At 39.5% G+C, this 19,077-nt stretch overlaps 1 protein-coding gene across 1 annotated transcript in view; it reads right to left on the bottom strand.

The window, feature by feature from the left end:
* prkci (protein kinase C, iota) overlaps positions 1 to 18,576 on the bottom strand; it is a 53,808-nt gene extending 35,232 nt beyond the window's left edge. The window contains exon 1 of the mRNA XM_041803744.1: positions 18,256 to 18,576. Within this exon, the coding sequence (XP_041659678.1) occupies positions 18,256 to 18,338 (83 nt within the window). The 5' untranslated portion in view covers positions 18,339 to 18,576. The remainder of the gene's footprint in view (positions 1 to 18,255) is intronic.
* Between the last annotated feature and the right edge of the window lie 501 nt (positions 18,577 to 19,077).

Below are 19,077 nucleotides of genomic sequence, written 5' to 3' on the forward strand. Positions count from 1 at the left end.
AAAAAAACAGAGAGGAGAGAAAGTCGGGAGAGGGTAGGGTAGAGATGATGAGGTTACTAATCTAGGGTGTTGGCATCAAATTGGTTTGGATAATATTTCAGAAAGGGGAGCCAAGTTTTTAAAAATCTCTTCACTGAGCTCTGAACTGTGCATCTATTTTTTTTTCTAGTTTGAGGAACGATATGACCTCACATATCCATCTCGACAGAGTAGGAGGTGTCTGTGATTTCCAGCTAAGTAGAAAAAGCCAGCAGGCTAATAATGTTAAGAATGCCATCAAATCTGATTGATGCCTTGTTATCCCACTGTAAACAGGAGAAACCCCAAAAATTGCAGATTGCAAAACCTGAGTCCTTTTCAATACTTCTTTGTTTGGGGAAAGACAAAACGAAATCACATTTTAAATAGAAGTGATATAAGCTGAATAAAGTCTGAGATAAAAGCTTCAAAGGTCATGATTCCAGCTGTTATATCTATTCTATACTGCTGAAAAAAAAAAAAACATGTTGTTCATCTTCATTTTATCTATTTATCTACTGAAAGGAACAGTTAACATTAATGAGCATAGGCATGTAAATGTGCACGACTGTATTCATAGTCTTGATGACTAAATATCTGTATTCATTAAGTTTCTTGTCAAAAACTGAATTTTTCATTTTCTTGATGTGACATTTGAACAGATCATAGCATTTTATTCAGCCTGAATTTGCCCAATTGTCATTTTTACTGAACTGACCATGAACGTATCATAATCCTTCCCCTGCATATTAAGTCTGCTAATTAATTTTTTAATCTGCCTATTTCACCATAAATTTTAACATTGGCTTAATATTTAAACTCAAATGATATCAGGAGTTTATCCCTAGAATCGTCAGAATGAGCTTTTATCATGCTGAAAATGTTAGTCTGACTTCGGCTTTATTATTCCTTAATGTCGAGAGTAAAATTTCATTTCGTGTTTCGGTTACATTGTTTCACTCACCGTTTATCAGTTATTCAACCAGATTATAAACTAAAAGCAATTCAAAGACACTGTATTGCCTTGCAAAGAACAATTTCTTTGCAAGACACTGTATTGCCTTGCAAAGAAATTGTTCTGATAAAAGACTCTGGTAAACTCTTAAAGCAAACTCAGTAAGTGCAGAAATCCAAGGCTGATAGGCAAGGAAGCAAGAATACATAGAAAAAAGCCTACAGTGATGAGATTGCTCAAAAGCAATACATTTATAGTACATCTTAGAAAAGGGCAAAACATGTGTCAAAGAAACAAATGCTAATATTAACTCAAACTGTAATTTTAGACAAGGAATTTACTTTAATATTTATTTAAATACTTATATTCTAGTCATTTTTGAGAACTACAGACAGAGGGTACTCTTCCTCTTTAAATGTATCATAACTGACAAGCATGTACACATGACAAATGTACTCTGCCTGTGTTTTAAAGCTTTTATAAAAAGGGCCTTCCAAAAAACTCTGTAAAATAAAAACAGTTAGGTACAATGTAATGAAAAAATAGACACCACTGCAAAATGATATCTTTCTGCAGCTCTCTATAATTAACGGGATTGTGTTTAAATAGAATGAACAATACAGGTTTCACCATATAACCTTGCCCACAATTTACAAGGCAAATATACTCTTTTAGGCATTTTATTTGTTGAAAATCATTGGTTATTTTGTTTTCAGAGCTGTATTTTGGAAGTCATAAAATCATTATCATAAAGCTTGAACAGGGATGCACATTCAAATAAAGATCCATTAAACTGATACAACACAACAGATAAACATTGGAAACTGATAAACAGTGCATTAAGAATGTATTTTGTCCCCCCAAATGTTTTTCAATTTTGTTCTGTTGCAGCCTGATGCTACAGTCAAAAAAGGTTCATTTTTATTCTAATTGATCTATACTTAGTACCCTATCATGACAAAGTGAACACCGAATTTTAGGACAATTTGCAAATCTAAAAGACACTAGAAAAGCACTTGGAGAGTGCAGACCTCCACCATTAGCCCTACCTCCAAATAGTAAAGAATCCTTTAAAAAATTCCTGGATCCAGACAGTGATCCTCCCAAAATCTATTCAGTTCTTCCTTATACCATTTCTGACATTTCCTGAAAATTTCATTCACCCATACGTTTTTGAGTTATGTTTCTAATAAACTAACTGACAAACCGTGTCGATCACATTACCTCCTTGGCAGAGGTAATGAAAATAAAAAAAATATATCACATTGACATAAGTAATCTGACCCTTTGCAAAAACACTTGAAATTTTGCTCAGGTTCCTCCCATTTTTCCCAATTTTTGTTGAGATATTTCTACACCTTGATTGGTCATGATCTGGAAAGACACACACCTCTCTATAGAAAGCCTCACACCTGCATATCAGAGTGAAAAAATAAGCCATGAGGTCAAAGAACTGCCTGCAATGCACAGATCTAGAGAAGGCTACAAACAAATCTGCAGGACACAAGGTTCCCAAAGCACAGTGGCCCATAATTCTCAAATGGAAGAAGTTTGGCACAACCAGGACTCTTCCAAGAGCTGGTTCTCCAGCCATACTGAGCAATCAGAGGAGAAGGGCCTTAGTAAGAGAGGTGACCAAGAACCTGATGGTCACTCTTACTGAGCTCCAGAGATCTTGTGTGGAGATGGAACAAAGTTCCAGAAGGAAAACCATCACTGCAGTTCTCCACTGATCTGGGCTTTATGGCAGAGTGGCTAGACAGAAGCCTCTCCTCAGTGCAAAACAAATAAAAACCCAAAAAGGGGTGTGACTGTTACATTTTCTCCATTAGATCAATGTAGAAAATGTCATCAAGGTGAACAGAGTTCATGTCATAACTTCCCCAAACCAAGCCATGCTATTACTTCTGCCTCGAATCTTTGCCATTAAAGCGTTGACGTGTCCATGCTGCTCCACAATGCTCTGTTTCCTGGTACTGGCGCCATATTTCCTTCTTATTTGTGCTCAGTAAACCATGGCAAATGAAATATACTATGTTGGAGTAGGAGCTGATAAAAACTGAGCAGCAGTCGATTTTTCTGCAGTCATTGCAAAGACGAAAGAGAGAGGACGTTAGGGGAGAAGTGTCCTACTGAATCGGCTGAGATGATGGGGTAATTTTTGCACTAAGAGAAACACGGGTGAGGAAACACACGGCTGATATTTCGGGCTGCAGGCAGCAAATAGATTTAACAAGTTGTGATGCTGTCTGCAGCCTTTTATCTCACCATAAAGTGCACACAATATACCTGAGACTAGCAACCACCTGATGGTACCCAACGGGCTAATGACAGGGCTTGGAGTTTGCGTCGTTTGGATGCATGTTATATATTTTGAGGAGGTGCATGCTGGTGACATGCCCAGGCCTCTGCAAAGGTTTCAGGACACAGAGTATTCAACGTAGATGTATAAACAAGGCTTATACAAAAAAAATACAACTATAGAGCAAATAAAGAGGAAAATATCACGTTTAAGACGATGGTGCCAGAGAACAGTCTGTATAATTTGATTAATCCACTGATTGTTTCAGCATTTGTCATTTGACCATAAATGACAAGACTCCTCTCACTTTCCGCTGCACTGAACCAAAGAAGTCAAACAGGCTTTTGATTGGTAGAGAAAGAGGGACAGGAGCATCAGTTTTTTTCCAAACTTGGCTGTATGTGAGTCACAGTCTCTCAGTCTGTCACATTAGCGTGTGTATTCATCCGTACAGCATGATTGTGGGTGTGAGAAAGAAAAGAGCAAAATAAAGAGTGAGAAAGACCATGAAATACCGAGGGACAGAGCCACACAGTCAAGCAGAATGAATCACACGAGATGGCGGCTGTAGTCATGTAGTGACCGCTGTGGTTAAGGATCACTGTCCACCACTTACACACCATCAGTTCCTTGAAAGCAGAGAAAAAAACCTCAACACACAGCTTACTGCTTTTAATCAACAAGTCCATCACTCTCTACCAGGTCCTCAGCTCACACAAACATTATGGAGAGACAGGAGATAAGGAGCCTAGTGGTGGGTGACCGAGAGGATCTCCCCGTGGCTGGGATCATCTGTCCATCCCTGCTTCATGGCGGCACAGAAGATTGATGTCGTCTGTCCTCAGTCCTCTGGCCAGCCATTGCTTTGTTTTACAACCCAGCAAAGGGGGATGGAGATGGTGCACACATTAGCTTTTACAGGTCTGCAGGCGACAGCAGTCTGAGCTCATGTGTGGGATCAGAGGAGACAGGATGGGTGAAACAAGGGGATAAGTACGGTAAAGAGGGGAGTAAAAAGGGAGGTAAAGAGGGGATAATGTGTAAAATACGTCCCACCAGCCACAGAGTAACCCACAAGGATGAAAAAGTCGCTCCTTTTACGGCTGTCGTCAAAGATGGACCCGGTTTTTCATCGACTTGAGAGCTTTACAGCTGGGTGATAAAATCTCAACACACTGAGTCGATGGCGCTCACTTTCAAGGACGTCTACAGAACAAGTCCAAGGACAACAAACAGAGTGTAGGTCACTGTAGGATGAGCAGCAAACATACAAAGACGGCACCAGACTGTAATATTTACACATTAGCATGATATGAGAAAAATAAACATTGTATGATTACATTATTTAATGATGCGATAACAATGTGAAATGCAGAAAATAAATATTTGGCTGCACAGCAGATATTGTTGTACTTTTGTGCTACTGTTCTACAACCTGCTAAATCTAAATCAATCCAGCAGCAGTTTTATTTCACTACTAAATTAGCTCAAGTTAATCTGAGGAAAGCTGACAACTGTCTTTCTAATCAGTAAAATGTGCAGAGAGAAAGCATTGCTCATTTGCATAAAACATTTCTTTCTTTAGAGTAATATATTCAGACTTTTCAGATGTGTTAATTGAGAAAGTTTATATCATGATGATGATAAAATTATGATTTTTTAATCAGCCTTCTGTATTAATGGTAAGAGGTGGGAATCACAAGCTGACTCAGGATACAATATGATGCGATACAATATGTGGCCCACAATTTTGACAACAGCTTGTTTGCAGTTTGGTGCTCCTAATGGCACATGAAAGGAAGTGAAAACACCACTTGGGAATTGTTGGGAATGGGGAAAGTTAGTACACAAAAGCTCTAGATTGTATCATCAGATATTTTTTTGATAAACCGGGTGTGATCCCTGCACTTTAGAGAAAAGTGCTTTTTCCCCACAGGCTGACCGATACGCCTAGCGTAGAGGCGATCCATGTCACAAATTGCTTAGCCCTGCAAACCTCCTCCTACACAGCTTGGTAGATGAGGGGGTACACGAGTCTTGAGGTTTTCGACTATTTCATGCGTGGCTGGGTCTACGACCTCAGATAGAAAGCGGCACTGCATGACTGCTGTCTTGTTTTTGTGCAGATGAGTATTCTGCTGAGGAATCAATATTGATTCAGTTATATTATCTAGATGCAAAAAACAAGATGCAGAACAAACTATCAGCACATATTGCCACTCTATTGGAATATTCAATACGCCAATATTCCCAGACTCATTTTAGCCAACACCGCTATATAAACACCTTTTTTAAATTTTAAAATACATCAAGCGTCTCCAGTTCATGACAGGCTGAGTCAAGCAGAGGTGAGAGAGAAGCAGGGTTTGGTGGTGGTTTTATGTTTTGGGCTTCATTCAGGGCTCATGGATGTGCAACCACCTATGTTTGATCGTGCCCTTGTATACTTCACTGATACTGAAGACTGATATACGATTTATTTTGGGGATACATACATCTGATAAATTGGCTGTAAATATTAGAAGAAAATGTTCATATCTGCTGAGACAGATGATTAATTTTTTAGCTAATACTTGCAATACAAACATTAAGCTGATAACATTGTGCATCCTTACTACTCTGGTCTGTATTCGTTTAGATTTTTATTATCTAAAGTTAAGTGGATAAATAATTGTAGCCTTATATATTACAAAGTGATCACTGCATACACAAGAGTCATCTAACTCTGATTCTCTCAGCTTTAGAAAGAGGTTTTTCATCCATGTCTGCTGCTGTTTTCTGCAAGCTTTTTGAAACCTTAAAGACTTCTTTAGCGATGCAAGACATTTTTTCCCAGTATCTAGATTATCCCAAACTCTTCTAGCTGATATCAGTATCAATATACTGATCATTCTTATTATACAGAACACAAAGTCTTTTATGAACTAGAATTTACCTTTCAATAAGGCAATCTATTAACTGGATTTAAAAACAGACAAAAATAGCAAATAATAACAGTCATTCAGTGATCAAAAAAAAAAGCATTTCTTTGTATTACATGTACATTATATGGAAAATGTATTGTAACAGACAGTAAAACCATGCTTTATGATTTTATTTTGAAATCTAAAAACATCACTGCATATCCAGTGAGCTTTGTGGTGCAGAATAAAAGTTGGCCCTGTTATAAAAAATAATAATAATGATTTTTCTTTAAAACGACAGAAAGAACAAAAAATAAGAATCAGATATTGTTGGAAAAAACTTCATCCGAGGCAGGTGTGTTTATTCTGCTTTTAACTCAACAAACTCATTTGTAAATTGACTACATTCTGACAATATGCACAGCCAATATATCTGCTGTAAATAAAAATTTTCATATTTGCTGATACTGACAATAATTGCTTAAAGCTACTATCTACTGATATCACTATCATGCTGATAATATTGTGCATCTTTTTATATTTATGATTAAAAAGTAGCTCTTTCTCTTCCCCCAAACTGACCTATTGGCAAAGCTGTACTAAAAAGCAAAAACTCTGGCATTTTGTCAGCACATCTCTATTCAGAGATCACTTCCTGCCTCGCACCTGGGTTCTCTACGGTGGCTTGACATCATCCTGCAAACAACCTCTATCCTGATACAGCAATTCTGCAGATCCACTGCAAGATAATCATATAATGATACATCATGATATCTGGTTAACTTAAGAATCCAAAATTCTCCTTAAAAAGTCAAACTCATAAAGTATACATTATCATTGTCATGCCTCATCTCTGAATTTTCTGTATTTACTGTCATATGCCATTTTTTTTCTTCTTTTATGCAGCTGTCAACTTCTTCTTTAAGCAATCAACTTCCACTTAAGTAAGCTTCATTCATGTCATTAGCTCTATCATGAGGAGTTGTGGTGTAGTGAGTCATGACATGAGGTAAACGAGCAGGTCTCCTACTTTTAAGTGGAACAGAAATAATTGGTACCAGCGACACAATCATGATATCCCACAGGTCAGGTTGCAAAATATTGCTGCGTAAATATTTTGTCCCACTTCTATCCACTGCTGTTATTTTGGGTCTCACATATGTCAAGACTCAACAAGAGTACAGCTTTAAATATAAAACTTCCACACAGCAGACACTAAACTGTTGGCTGAAAATCAGACATAGTGAACGAATAAGGCTCTCTGATTAAGAACAAACTGACGTAAGGCTGAGACTGATGCCTCCTCCACCTCCTCCTCCTTGTATTTTCTCACCCTCTTCCTCCATCCTGCTGGTGTTAATCACCGCCTGCGAGGAGGAGGAGGAAAAGACTGTCAGCTTCCCTCCCACAGTCTGATCCAGGACCAGCTCTACTTCCTCCTAAAGGCCTGATAACGTCAGAAGATAAAGAGTGCATAAACACACAAATGTGAAACGAAAAGATTCCCACAGTGTGACTTCAGAGCATGCAGGCAGCGCATTACTGCCCAGCAGGTGACTTTAACTGTGTCACATGCACCAGGACCTGAGCTGTGGGTGTTCATTAAACACTGTGAGTCTACACTGTAGTTAAAGTTTAGCCACGTCTCAGTAGCCTCACACAACATCCTCTTTGACACAGATACAAGCTCCGCTAATGGCTGCAGCGATGCAAGTAATACAGAAGACACTTCAAAGTGATTAAAATAAATCAGGTGAAGTAACACAGCATACTTTCACACAGTTTTTTTCAGTTTACAAAGAAGCTGAAGCTGTATGAAAATCAATGAATCAAGCCAAATTTTGCTCAAGTAAAAACTTACTCTAAAACTGTTATTTTTCTGGTAACCGATCTCCACTTATGCTGGTGTTCAAATAATAATTGCAGTTTTTCCTACAGCCAAAAAAGGCCAAACATTCAGCGGATTTATCCGATAAAGAATGAGGATTTGTTGCTGTTGTTGCTCATATTAGAGTTTATTCATTATCCTGATTTGTAAATTGTGCTGGGGATTGTTTGATACTTATTATAAGGTAGCAGCAGAAGCAATAGAGGAAAAAACAGGCTAATTAATTGACAGTAACAAGTTTTGTTATCTTCATTGTGCTAACTCATTCCTGATTATCTGTGTTGACTATCATTTGAAGTATTGGCCTGAAAACTTATGTCCAAGGAAGACAAGAATCTACTTTCTTAACACTAACAGGGTCATGATCTAACTTTTAAAAGTGATTTGGTAACACTGCATGTTCTCATCCATCCAGGAAACAGTTGATAGTCTGTTTGGGAAAGGCAGAACCTTTGAAAAATAATCTCAAAGGGTGATTGGACAGACATTCTGTCTGTCACATTCATTACAGGCAAATCAGAGTGGCACAACATAAGATGTAGCAGTCATGCAGTCTTAGGAAGTAAACTAATTTATATAAACTGACAGACAGTCTTTATAATTCATCAGTGGAGCTGGTTGGTGAATCAAACTCATACTGACGCCCATCAGGAAAAGGGCAAAAATATCTTTTTCATAACGAATTTCAGTTCGGTTCTTGACACTATGAAAGAAAGGCTGCCCAGTTCTATCAAAAACAATTTCTATAGCTATGTCAGAGCTAATTACTTCATCGGCAGCCACTGTTTACAGGCTTGCAGTACTTAAACCACGCCTGTAGCTACCACCTGGATCTCCTAAAATTGCACTGTTTGGTCAATTCCCAGAAAGGAAAAAACATATCAGATTGTTTTTTGCAAGATGGATGAGATGACAGGCATGGAGTCTGGTCAATACATCGACTTAAAAGTTAATACAAATAAATATAACTGATTTTACAGGATTACCTTTGTGATGCCACATTTTCCTAATTTGTTTTGATGAAGCTGGCTGTACACTACACAATTCAGGGCCAACTTCAGGCCAAATTTGAGGGGGCTGTCGCCATTTGAAGGCTTGTCACCAAGAATTATTAGTCCAAACAATCCTCAATAAGGGCCTGCTTCCATTGCATTTTTACCGTGGCAGCACTAATTTTAATTCAAAACCAATTTAGTCGTTGAAAAAGCGCCCGTAGCCTCAGCTGTTTTTGTCACTGTGCTTAGAGCGCTCTCAGTTGAATACCGTTCCACTTCTGAAACATTACTGTGCTTGTCAATGTCTCCTCACCTGCCAACAAACTTAAGAAGGGCTGGGACTTTTGACAATAGTGGAGGAGAAACCAATTTGACTCGTCTTTGTCTTTTTTAGGATAGTTTTCAGGTGTGCAGCTGCTGTCTGTTTCAAGACAGGATTCCTTTACATGGTCTGTATGTCTTCTGTGTAATTCCTTGAAATACAGAAATATGAAAGACATAAAGCTACTTTGAAACAATGTTACAGATTCTACTGAGGACATCAGGATTCCTTTTTTGTAACATAGCAACAATAGAGCCAGATCTTGAATCATAAATATCAAACGTTTGATATTTACAACTCTAGATCTGATTCCCTCTGACAGAATACCCAAAATGATCAGTAAGAGAAAGTAGACCTGGCAAACCCAAGACCCACCTTTTTAGTCTGGCTTTTAGAGGGTTAGGTGAAGTGGGTTAGGGTCATATTTCCTTTTATTTATCTGTTTGTAAAGCACTTTGTTTTACATTGTCTTGAATGAAAAGTGTTATATAATAGAGTTTGACAGACTGACTGACTGAGCATCACCAATCTGATGATATGTACTTTTACAACTCACAGACGTGAACATTAGTATACTTTTATTTCAGGTAAGATTTTACCAATATCTTCCTTCATGTTTTTATATTTTTGATGAACATGAAGGGCAGCCAGTTTTTCAGTTCTTTCCTTCAGTTTACTGAAGTCACGTTTGATTAGGCAAATTTCTGTGAGATCTCGTTTGATCTCATGGTCTGGCTTAGTCGTCTCATATGTTTTCAGAAGATTTTAATTTTAAAAAGCTGTTTATATTAAGCCCTATATCTGTGGTCTCCTGGGTCTTTTTTTTTTTAAATCTTTTTAAGCTTTAGAAATTGTCTAGTGTGTGGCCAGTGTAACTTATCAATGGCATAAGATTGTCAAATGTTTGGTGTTTCGACAACCCTTCATACCACTTTTTAAAATAATACAATCTTAATAATTTGACTAATTACTGACAAAACAAAGACATAATCAATCTTAGAAACATACAACCTTCAAATTTTATTCTGTCCAAAAGCTGACACAGGTGAATGAGAGAGAGAGTACTGTCTAAATTGCTCAAATATGGTGGCAGGGACTTTTACTAGAGTGATATTGAAGTTATAAAATCTGATATTGTGACAATGCCAACTGTGATTAATGATGAATCCCTCTGAGTCATTATTCATCAGATTGTTCTGGTTACAGTTTCATTGTTAAGAACAATTAAAGCAAAAGTAAAAATAACTGTTTCATTTGCCGTAATAAGAAGTGAACTTCAGTAAAGTAAAATAACAACTGCACATTAACCAACAGGGCTGACAAGCTGACTATATGGTAACATCTCTGCTGCCTTTGACCCAAAAAATGCATTGGGCAATACTGCATATTCAAATCATTTAAAATGAAACATGGCCTTACATCCATCAAACAGGAATCATGATTCTATTCAAAAAGGAGTGACAAAGAGAGGCGAGCTGAATGGATTCCTCAGGGTGATTAAGGCAGAAGGATTCTGCACAGAGCAACTGGAGCTCGTCACTGCTGAGTAGCTGGGAGGAAGTGGCATTCCACACGGACCTGGCATTCCTCTGCTCCGCTCCGTCCTTCAGTACAGCTAAATTAAAGAGGGAGGAGTACGAGGAGGAGGAGGCGGAGGCGGAGGCAGGGAGGGCTGGCCTGTGCCCCTGGCGTCTGAACTGCCGCGAGTAGAGGCTCTGCAGCCCCATCTGCCCAGCATGAAGCCATTCGTCACTGGTGAGTGCTCAAGCAGGGAGAAGGGCCTGAGTGCCTCTCTGGGCTTCCATGAGCACCCAGGACCATCCATCTCCCTGTCAGCAGTGCCACGCATGAGTGTGCCCCGTGAAACACCTTAGCACAACCAAAGTGGACACTCGGATTTCCAGAGTCGCAAAAAAGCAAATACACACAAACACAGAAATAACATGCAGATATCCACAAGCCGAAGTTACCAAAACAGCCACAAAGGCTCACCTAATCTCGTAAAAACACCTGCACCGTCCAACTCCACCCCCCACTCGGGAGGTCAGGGTGAATGAGACGCAAACTGCAGGATGCTGTGGTCTCCAGGCAACACGGCCCACCTGTGGTGCGACACAGGAGGGCGTCTCGCTCCATGCAGCACTGTAGCACCAAACAAACACTCAAGCTGAGCCTGAGACGAGGTCGCTGTTGGCAGACGCGTGTATGCCAATACTTGTGCTATAATACACACAATGTGCAGGTTGTGTAGACACTACAACACAGATGATTCTTGACATGTTTGAAGCTGTGGAGAATCTGTGTTACTCGTTAGCTACAATCATGGATGAAGAGAGGAAGGGTGGGTGGGGGGTGTGTGTGTCACTTTGTGCTCCAGTGCTTGAGGGGCTTTCAAAGAATAAGTAAATGGCAAGACAAGGGCTGCTTCCCATATTTTGAACAAAGCCTAGCCTTGAAGCACTGATGCAGATGGCAGTCTTTGAAAAGCAGGAGCAGCTCCCTCAAAAGAGTAAAATAATTGAGCTGCTCCGTCGGGCCGGTGTTATCTCAGTTTCCTGCCAAACAACATGCCTCATGCAGGAATCCTGAAGCAGATCTGGCACCGAAGAAGCCTTGTTCAATTCTGTGTTGGCATGTCTGCAAAACAATGATTTTTACCTCCATGTCATGATGAAACACAGACACTGAAATACAAAAACAGAATCAGTTTAAAAAAATGTATGCATAATTTTTTATCTTATTTCACTCTGTCTGCAGAACTACTCCCAAAAAGTTAAAAATCTGTGCAAAAAATCGTAAGAGACACATTTCAGTAAGCTGACTGGTAAACAAGGAAAAAAGGAAGTGTCTGAACATTGCTGTCCTCTGCACACATCAACACATTCCTCCAGTTAGACAAATATTTGGCTAAAAACCTGACCAACTCCTTGGCAAACACTGAAGATGCCCTCACTATTAGACTGTAGTATCGCCTTGCTTTTAAAGAGATATGGTACCTCACTTTGTGGCACAACGTATGGTTAAGAGGGGGATGTAGGGTTGAACAGCAGGATCAGGATCAAGGTTTATAAAGGCAGTTCATCAATCTCTGTGCTTTTGTTTGTTCACTGTGTAAACATGCAGTAGGAAGCCATACATAACAGATAATCAAGAGCAAGCTGAGAGGCAACCTATACAGGCAGTTAAAGGAAAGCTTACACTCTCAGTCGGAAGCATTAGTGTCTCCTTAATGGTTGTAATGTACACCTGCAGGGGTTTAAGTGAGGACTGAAAACTATGACTTAAGTGTAATAAGTTCTTTGCAGATGACGTCATGCAGCAGTCATCTGCGGTCATCCCCTGGGGGGACTGGGGGCAAGAAGTGATTTCTACATTGAGAAATGCTGCTAAAAAGGCCATGTTTAGAGCTTTTTGTATCTATGCCAAGCATTCAAAGTGTGAAAATACTGACATTCTTAATTCTTAAGCTACTTCATGTCTCCAAAGTAATGAAATATTCAGGCAAGAATAAAAAAAAAGTTTAAAAAATTTCAGAGAAACAACAGGAGGCAGGACTTTTTTTAAAAACCTCCATCTAAACCCTTCATGAGCTGCTCATGTGTGACCTGTTTCCACCAAGCAGTCCAGTTTGGTTCACTACAGTTTTTTCATGGTTTAGCTCATTAAACTCTGGTTTTAACCGTGTTTCCTCAGCTGAGGTCTGTCTCACTGACCTGCTCACTGTGACAGGAAATCGTTCTGTCTTAAAAGATCCAGATCATTAAGCTCAGCTCAGTAGAGCAGGCTGTTTGACTCCCAAACGGCTCTTCATTTGGTAACAGTTTTGAGTTTTTAAATGTAGATTAAATAACGACATAGGCTGGAGGAAAGGAAACTGACGCAGACACTGGAGCTAGCTACAGTGGCTAACATTAAGCGCTACTCGTAGCACAGGCACATCATTACTCTGTTGCACACCTCACAAGGTTTATTCTGTTGATTGTAAACCTCTGTTTCAACTAAAGCATATTTGAGGACTTTTCTATATGTTATAGGGGCTCAGCTAGCCTCTTAGCTCAGTACAAGACTCCTCACGACTTTAGTCTCCCTTCATCTGACTAGATGACACTTGGAGGTATGCATGACTGAGTAATTTGTGATATTGATTGCCTCCACGCCTGTTATATCATTTAAACTGTGATATAAATCAGAGTTTTGTAAAGTGTAGGAATCATACCCCATGTACATGGAAATTTTCTGATGACAAGTGCAGTGTAGAGATCCCACATATGAGAAAAGACTGATGCCACTCATCATTAAACCATGATAGCATAACACATTGATTTTAGACAGACAGCCTCAGACTGAGTCCTCGAGTCTTCTGCATGTTTCGTTCTGATGTTTTAATAGCAGAGCCAGGTGGACCAACGTGTTTAGAAACCCAGCAGCACCACCTCCTCCTTGTATTAGAGCAGGTGTCAGTGTTTACAATTAAGGTGAATTACAGCATAGTGATCAGGTAAACGTGTGTTCTCTCCTTTCTCAGTTTTATGTGTGCAAACATCTATACAAAGGTGTGTTTTGACTCATAATTTGCTTTTCTTAAGTCTAAGATGATTCAGGAAGCATGGTGTAGCTGGTCAAAGAAGTGGCTGTAAAGTTGCGACCATGAAAAATTTGCCAAATCTACCAATGCCAAACAGCTTTTTCTGCCACTGACTCTTGTTTGATGTTTGGTGGACTAGATGATTGAAGTTTGAAGAAACAAGACATACTGGCAATTTAACAACTTAGTAATTTAACAAACAGGAGCCACAGTAGCGTGTGGAAGAACCTTACACAGCCACAACAGCCTGGCACCTCCTCCTCATGCTGGTCACACACTGCTGTAGGATGGCATCCCATTCTTCAATCAGCATTTGTCACAAGTCAGTCAATGTGGTTGTGTTGGTCACTCTTGCACGAACAGCATGCCCAAGCTGATCCCACAAGTGTTCAATGGGGTTGAGGTCAGGACTGCTGGCAGGCCTTTCCATCCTCTCCATTCCCAAATTCTGGAGGTAGTCTCTGATAAACCCTGCCCTGTGGGGGCGAGCGTTGTCATCTTGGAGGATAGAGTTCAGTCCCAGACTGTGGTTGCAGAATCTTGATTTCTCTCTGCATTGAGGTTGCCTACAATGATGACAAGCCTCATTTTTCCAGTGAGGGAGATACTGCCCCACACCATCACACTGCCTCCACCAAAAGATGTTACTCTATCAATGCAGCAATCAGCATAGTGTTCTCTGAATCTTCTCCATACTTTGACCCTACAATCCAACTGCCGTAGGCAGAATCTGAACCCATTGCTGAACATAACGTTCCTCCACATGTTCAGGAGGAGGAACGTCCTGATTGGCACCTGATTGGCAGCACCTGGGGGTATCAGAAGCTCACGAAAAGAGTCAATAGCAACAGCAAAATAAGCTGTTTGGCATTGGCAGAGAAGTTATGGCAAATTTTTTTATGGGCCCAACCCACATACTCAGCTCTGCTGCTCATCCAACAAATGCATGTTCCTTACAAATGTGGCACCATTTAAAAGGGAAATAAACAGGCTTTCTGACGGTATAAGATTTATTGCCAAGAAGCATTGTTATAACAAAGAAATAATCTACCAAACACAAATTTCTGTACTTTTTGTGCTAAGTTTATGGATATCGTACATGCATGTGTTGTTCATACTGGCTCAACAAGCAAGCAACTATAGTATTTGTAGTAAATGTGTAATAAAGAAAAGACAATTCTGTTGTCTAGAGGCAAACGCACCACCACTGCATATGGAATATTACAGAAAGAGGTGTCTATATCATCCAATATTGCCCTTGAAAGATGGTTTTCTTAATAAAACCAAATGGTTGACTCTGATGAGGACTGGTAGTGGTATGAAATTAGGCAGTGGTGGCCACCACCAAATTATAGATGCAGGAAAACTAACAGGAAATGGTTTGTTTTCTGTTGCAGCCTACCAAAAGGAGAAGGAGAAAACAAGAATAAAACTTAAAACCATGCAGATTCAGTTACAGGCTAAAACACAGTGAAAGCTGAACACACAGACTTTTCAAAGCATCTCTTGGTGATCTTTTACACAGACATGAGTGAACTATATATCAAATTGTTTTAGGGAGAAAAGGAGGCTCTTGAACATGCACGTTCCCTTTCTGTGATGCTGCAATATAATGCAGTTACTACAAAGAAAAAAAGAAAAATGCTAAATACATTTCAAGTCATATCACCCAGATCTACCACCTCCCACACTTATTCTGTAATCCTGCTATAAACATCGTACAACATTGGCATCCCTGTCACTCTCTAGTCATGTGCTCAGTGCATTTACGACCCTCTCTATTGACCGTCAGCCTGAATGAGAGGAAGATGAAGACAAGCCTGTGACAGGCCGAGACTACTACAGGCTGACACCAGACTGCTGCTCCTGCTGGCGCTGACCAACCATAGACATGCAAATAAGACAGAATGGACTGAAAAATGACACTTTACTGAAAATAGATGAGCTGGGACAATACCACAGAGTACAGACATCAAGAGAGCCAAGTTTAATCTACTGTCTGGATGAGTTTTTGTGTTTGAAGGATGCTCAAAATGGTGTTTTCATTGATTAACATTTTGGAACACAGAAATAGTTCAAACTGATATAATGAGCAACTGTGGTGTACTGATGGCAGACAAACCTGCAGACTCTTGGGATCCTTGTCTCGCACTGAAGAAAAAGAATCACTGCAACTTCAATTATTTTTATTTCAAACTAGTTTGCCATTTGATCAAACAATTTATATGCCACTTACAAGTTCATGGACTTCATATAATCTTTTTCAGATATCTTGTTTTGTCTGAGTAGAGACTCAAACTTAAAAGGACTCAATTGTAAAAGAACATATGCTGCCATTTGTGTAAAAGGAAGCCTACAGCTTGTAGTGGTTTTTGCTACTCGATTGTTGGAAATCATTTTTAAAATCAATTAAAATAGTTCCTCAATATTTAATTGGGGATCATAGAAATAATGAATTAACTACTTTTAAGCTAAGTAATTAGTCAATTAATTAATTGATAGTTTTACCTCTAATGTATTAATCACTTTATGTATTAATAACATTTTTTGAGAGTTTGAAATTGAAAGATTAATTTCAAACTGTCAATTTCAATTCAATTCATTTACAAGGTTTACAATGTTTAATTTTGCTAGGATTGATAAGAGTGAAGAAACGCTGCTGATATGTGACACCCAGCTTTTCAGTCTCGCTATTTATACAATACATCTAACCCTCAGACTCTCATCTCCAACTCCTGCAGGGAAACCCTAGCTACTCTTTAAACATCCTGGTTTAATGCATCCTAATAGCCAGACAAAGAGACTATTTCCCCGCTTCAGCAACATAGCACAGATTCTTTAGCCGCAACCTCATGAATACTTGAGATGTTTTGTTCTGTTGAATGACACCTAATGATCAACACACATTACAGAGTACTTGGGGTGTGTCACAGAGCCTCTGAGAAATATAACAGGTCTGGCTAAAGCGACTTGCACTTCACGTTTTTCAAGTCTTGGCCTGGCTCCAATCACTAGCTTCATCGGGCAGAGACCGAGGGGCAGGGAGTGGTATGAAAACAGCTGGGTGATCAATGATTTCCATCAACAAATCCAAACAGAAACTACAACAGCTGACCTACCTCTGCTGGGTTTAATGTGGCTTAGCCTCCCCCTCTACAGTACATTAATGTTTGTCTTGTGTCAAGATTGCATAACACTTCACTTAAGTTAAAGCAAGGCACTACAGAAACAGCTTTCTTGGACTAAAATATACCAGCAGCAGTTGTGAAAAGAAACTGATCAAAGCAGTGTATCAATAAGGGCAGGGTGCCAAGTGTCCCTTACTTTTAAACTCAAAATCTGATAGCGCTGAACCAGACAAACAACTTGATAACAGACGTTAATCCTTCTAAAGTTATGCCGTGCTTTTTTTTTTTTTTTTTTTTTTTTTTTACAAATCTTTTAACATTTCATAGACTGAGAATTCCATCACTGAATAAAAAAGTTGATGAAACGGTCAGACCTGTCACGAGTTTAAGTAAAGATATGAGGGGGAAAGGGGGATTTTTCTGGTATCAGTCTGTGTGAGATGGCTATCAATGGTTACTGTCACTGATAATTAAGCATTAGCTCACAAAACAGGTTAGTGCTTTTTGATTTTCAACAACAAAACACTTGATTTGTTCCAGAAACTTGAGCAGTTGAACTACTTGGTAAGAATCGATACTAGTAATGATACTTTAATTCCTGTGGTTTCCTGTTGACATTTGTCCATCCCTAGATGCTATAGCATTAATTTGTAACGGCATGCTAAAACTGCTAATAAGATGATAATGTTAATCAGTGACTAAACTACCTGCGTGGTTGTAAATCTTATTAGATCTGACTACCCAAACAAGCATTATCCATCAGTTATAATCAATGCCATATAGTATAACTAACAAGTACTGCTAGCTTCTGTTTGCTAGCAGAGCTAGAAGACTGGCTCAAATCTGTGCCAGAATAGATATTTTAGCACGATCAACAACTGGTTCTGATTGAATATAACCCTCTTGACAGCTTCACCATCTAGCTTGTAAATCCCTTAAATACCATAGAGAGTCCGGCTTGACGCTGACAATGCGTCTGGACAGTTTCACCTGTCTGTCTGGCCAAGTTTACCTAAACCTGGTACCCAATATTAGCAAGCCGTTAGCTGTTTCAGCTAATGTTAGCTAAGTGGTTAGCCATCTTTCAAAGTCTGAAACTGCTTCTAGTAAACTTATCAACAGGAATTGTTATATGGTGGGAGAAAATGGGGTTACTCACCCTTTATAATAAGCTTTCACCCGGACTTGGTGGGAATTCTCGCCGGGGTGGGACATGGTGCTGTCCCGCAACGTCGGCATCATAAGCTCCGCCGCGGTGAGTCCGAGTCACCGATGCCTTCCTTCCTTCTAGGGCTCTCTAGTTGTACACCACGCCCAAAACACTTTGTTGGTACAGTCGGTCGACAGACCGGGTAACAAACGAGGGCAACGGGGTTAAAAATGGTGAACTTAACCTTCGTAAGAGAAACAAAAATAACATCTAAAGTAAAGAAAAACTTGCGGGGTCCGCCAAACAACTCCCTACTGCAAAGGCCTAACGACGGACGAGTCCATTATCGGAATGTTTGGGGTGGTGCTTACAAACATATCAACTTCTAAACTAACGTTAATAAAGATAGCTCATCCATATCATCTAGACGCATCGTTTCACTGTGTTTTTTCCTACTTACACATTTAAACAAACCAATATGTGGAGGAGGGGCTCAACAAAAAGTTAAATTGAACATTTGCAGCATTCCGACTGTACCAACCGATGCCTTCGTGTGGGTAAGTGCTGCCTTTACGTTCAAACATCTGAGCTCAGACATCACGAAGACCCTCAAGACATGTCGCGCTTTCAAGTGCTTTGATTCGGAAATAACTTCAAAACTGACCCGTGACAAAAGTAAAATGCATTTCTTTTTTATTTGAAGTATTTTTAGAAATTAGTGAGCTACTGCGTACTAACGTAGGCGTATGAAAGGGGTCTAGTAAACGTAACGGGCATGTAAACAAAATAAAGGGAGCACAAGTTGTAACTGGATGATCTACCACAAAAAAA

The sequence above is a fragment of the Cheilinus undulatus genome, linkage group 13 (genome assembly GCF_018320785.1).
Source record: "Cheilinus undulatus linkage group 13, ASM1832078v1, whole genome shotgun sequence".
Taxonomy (NCBI): Eukaryota; Metazoa; Chordata; class Actinopteri; order Labriformes; family Labridae; genus Cheilinus; species Cheilinus undulatus.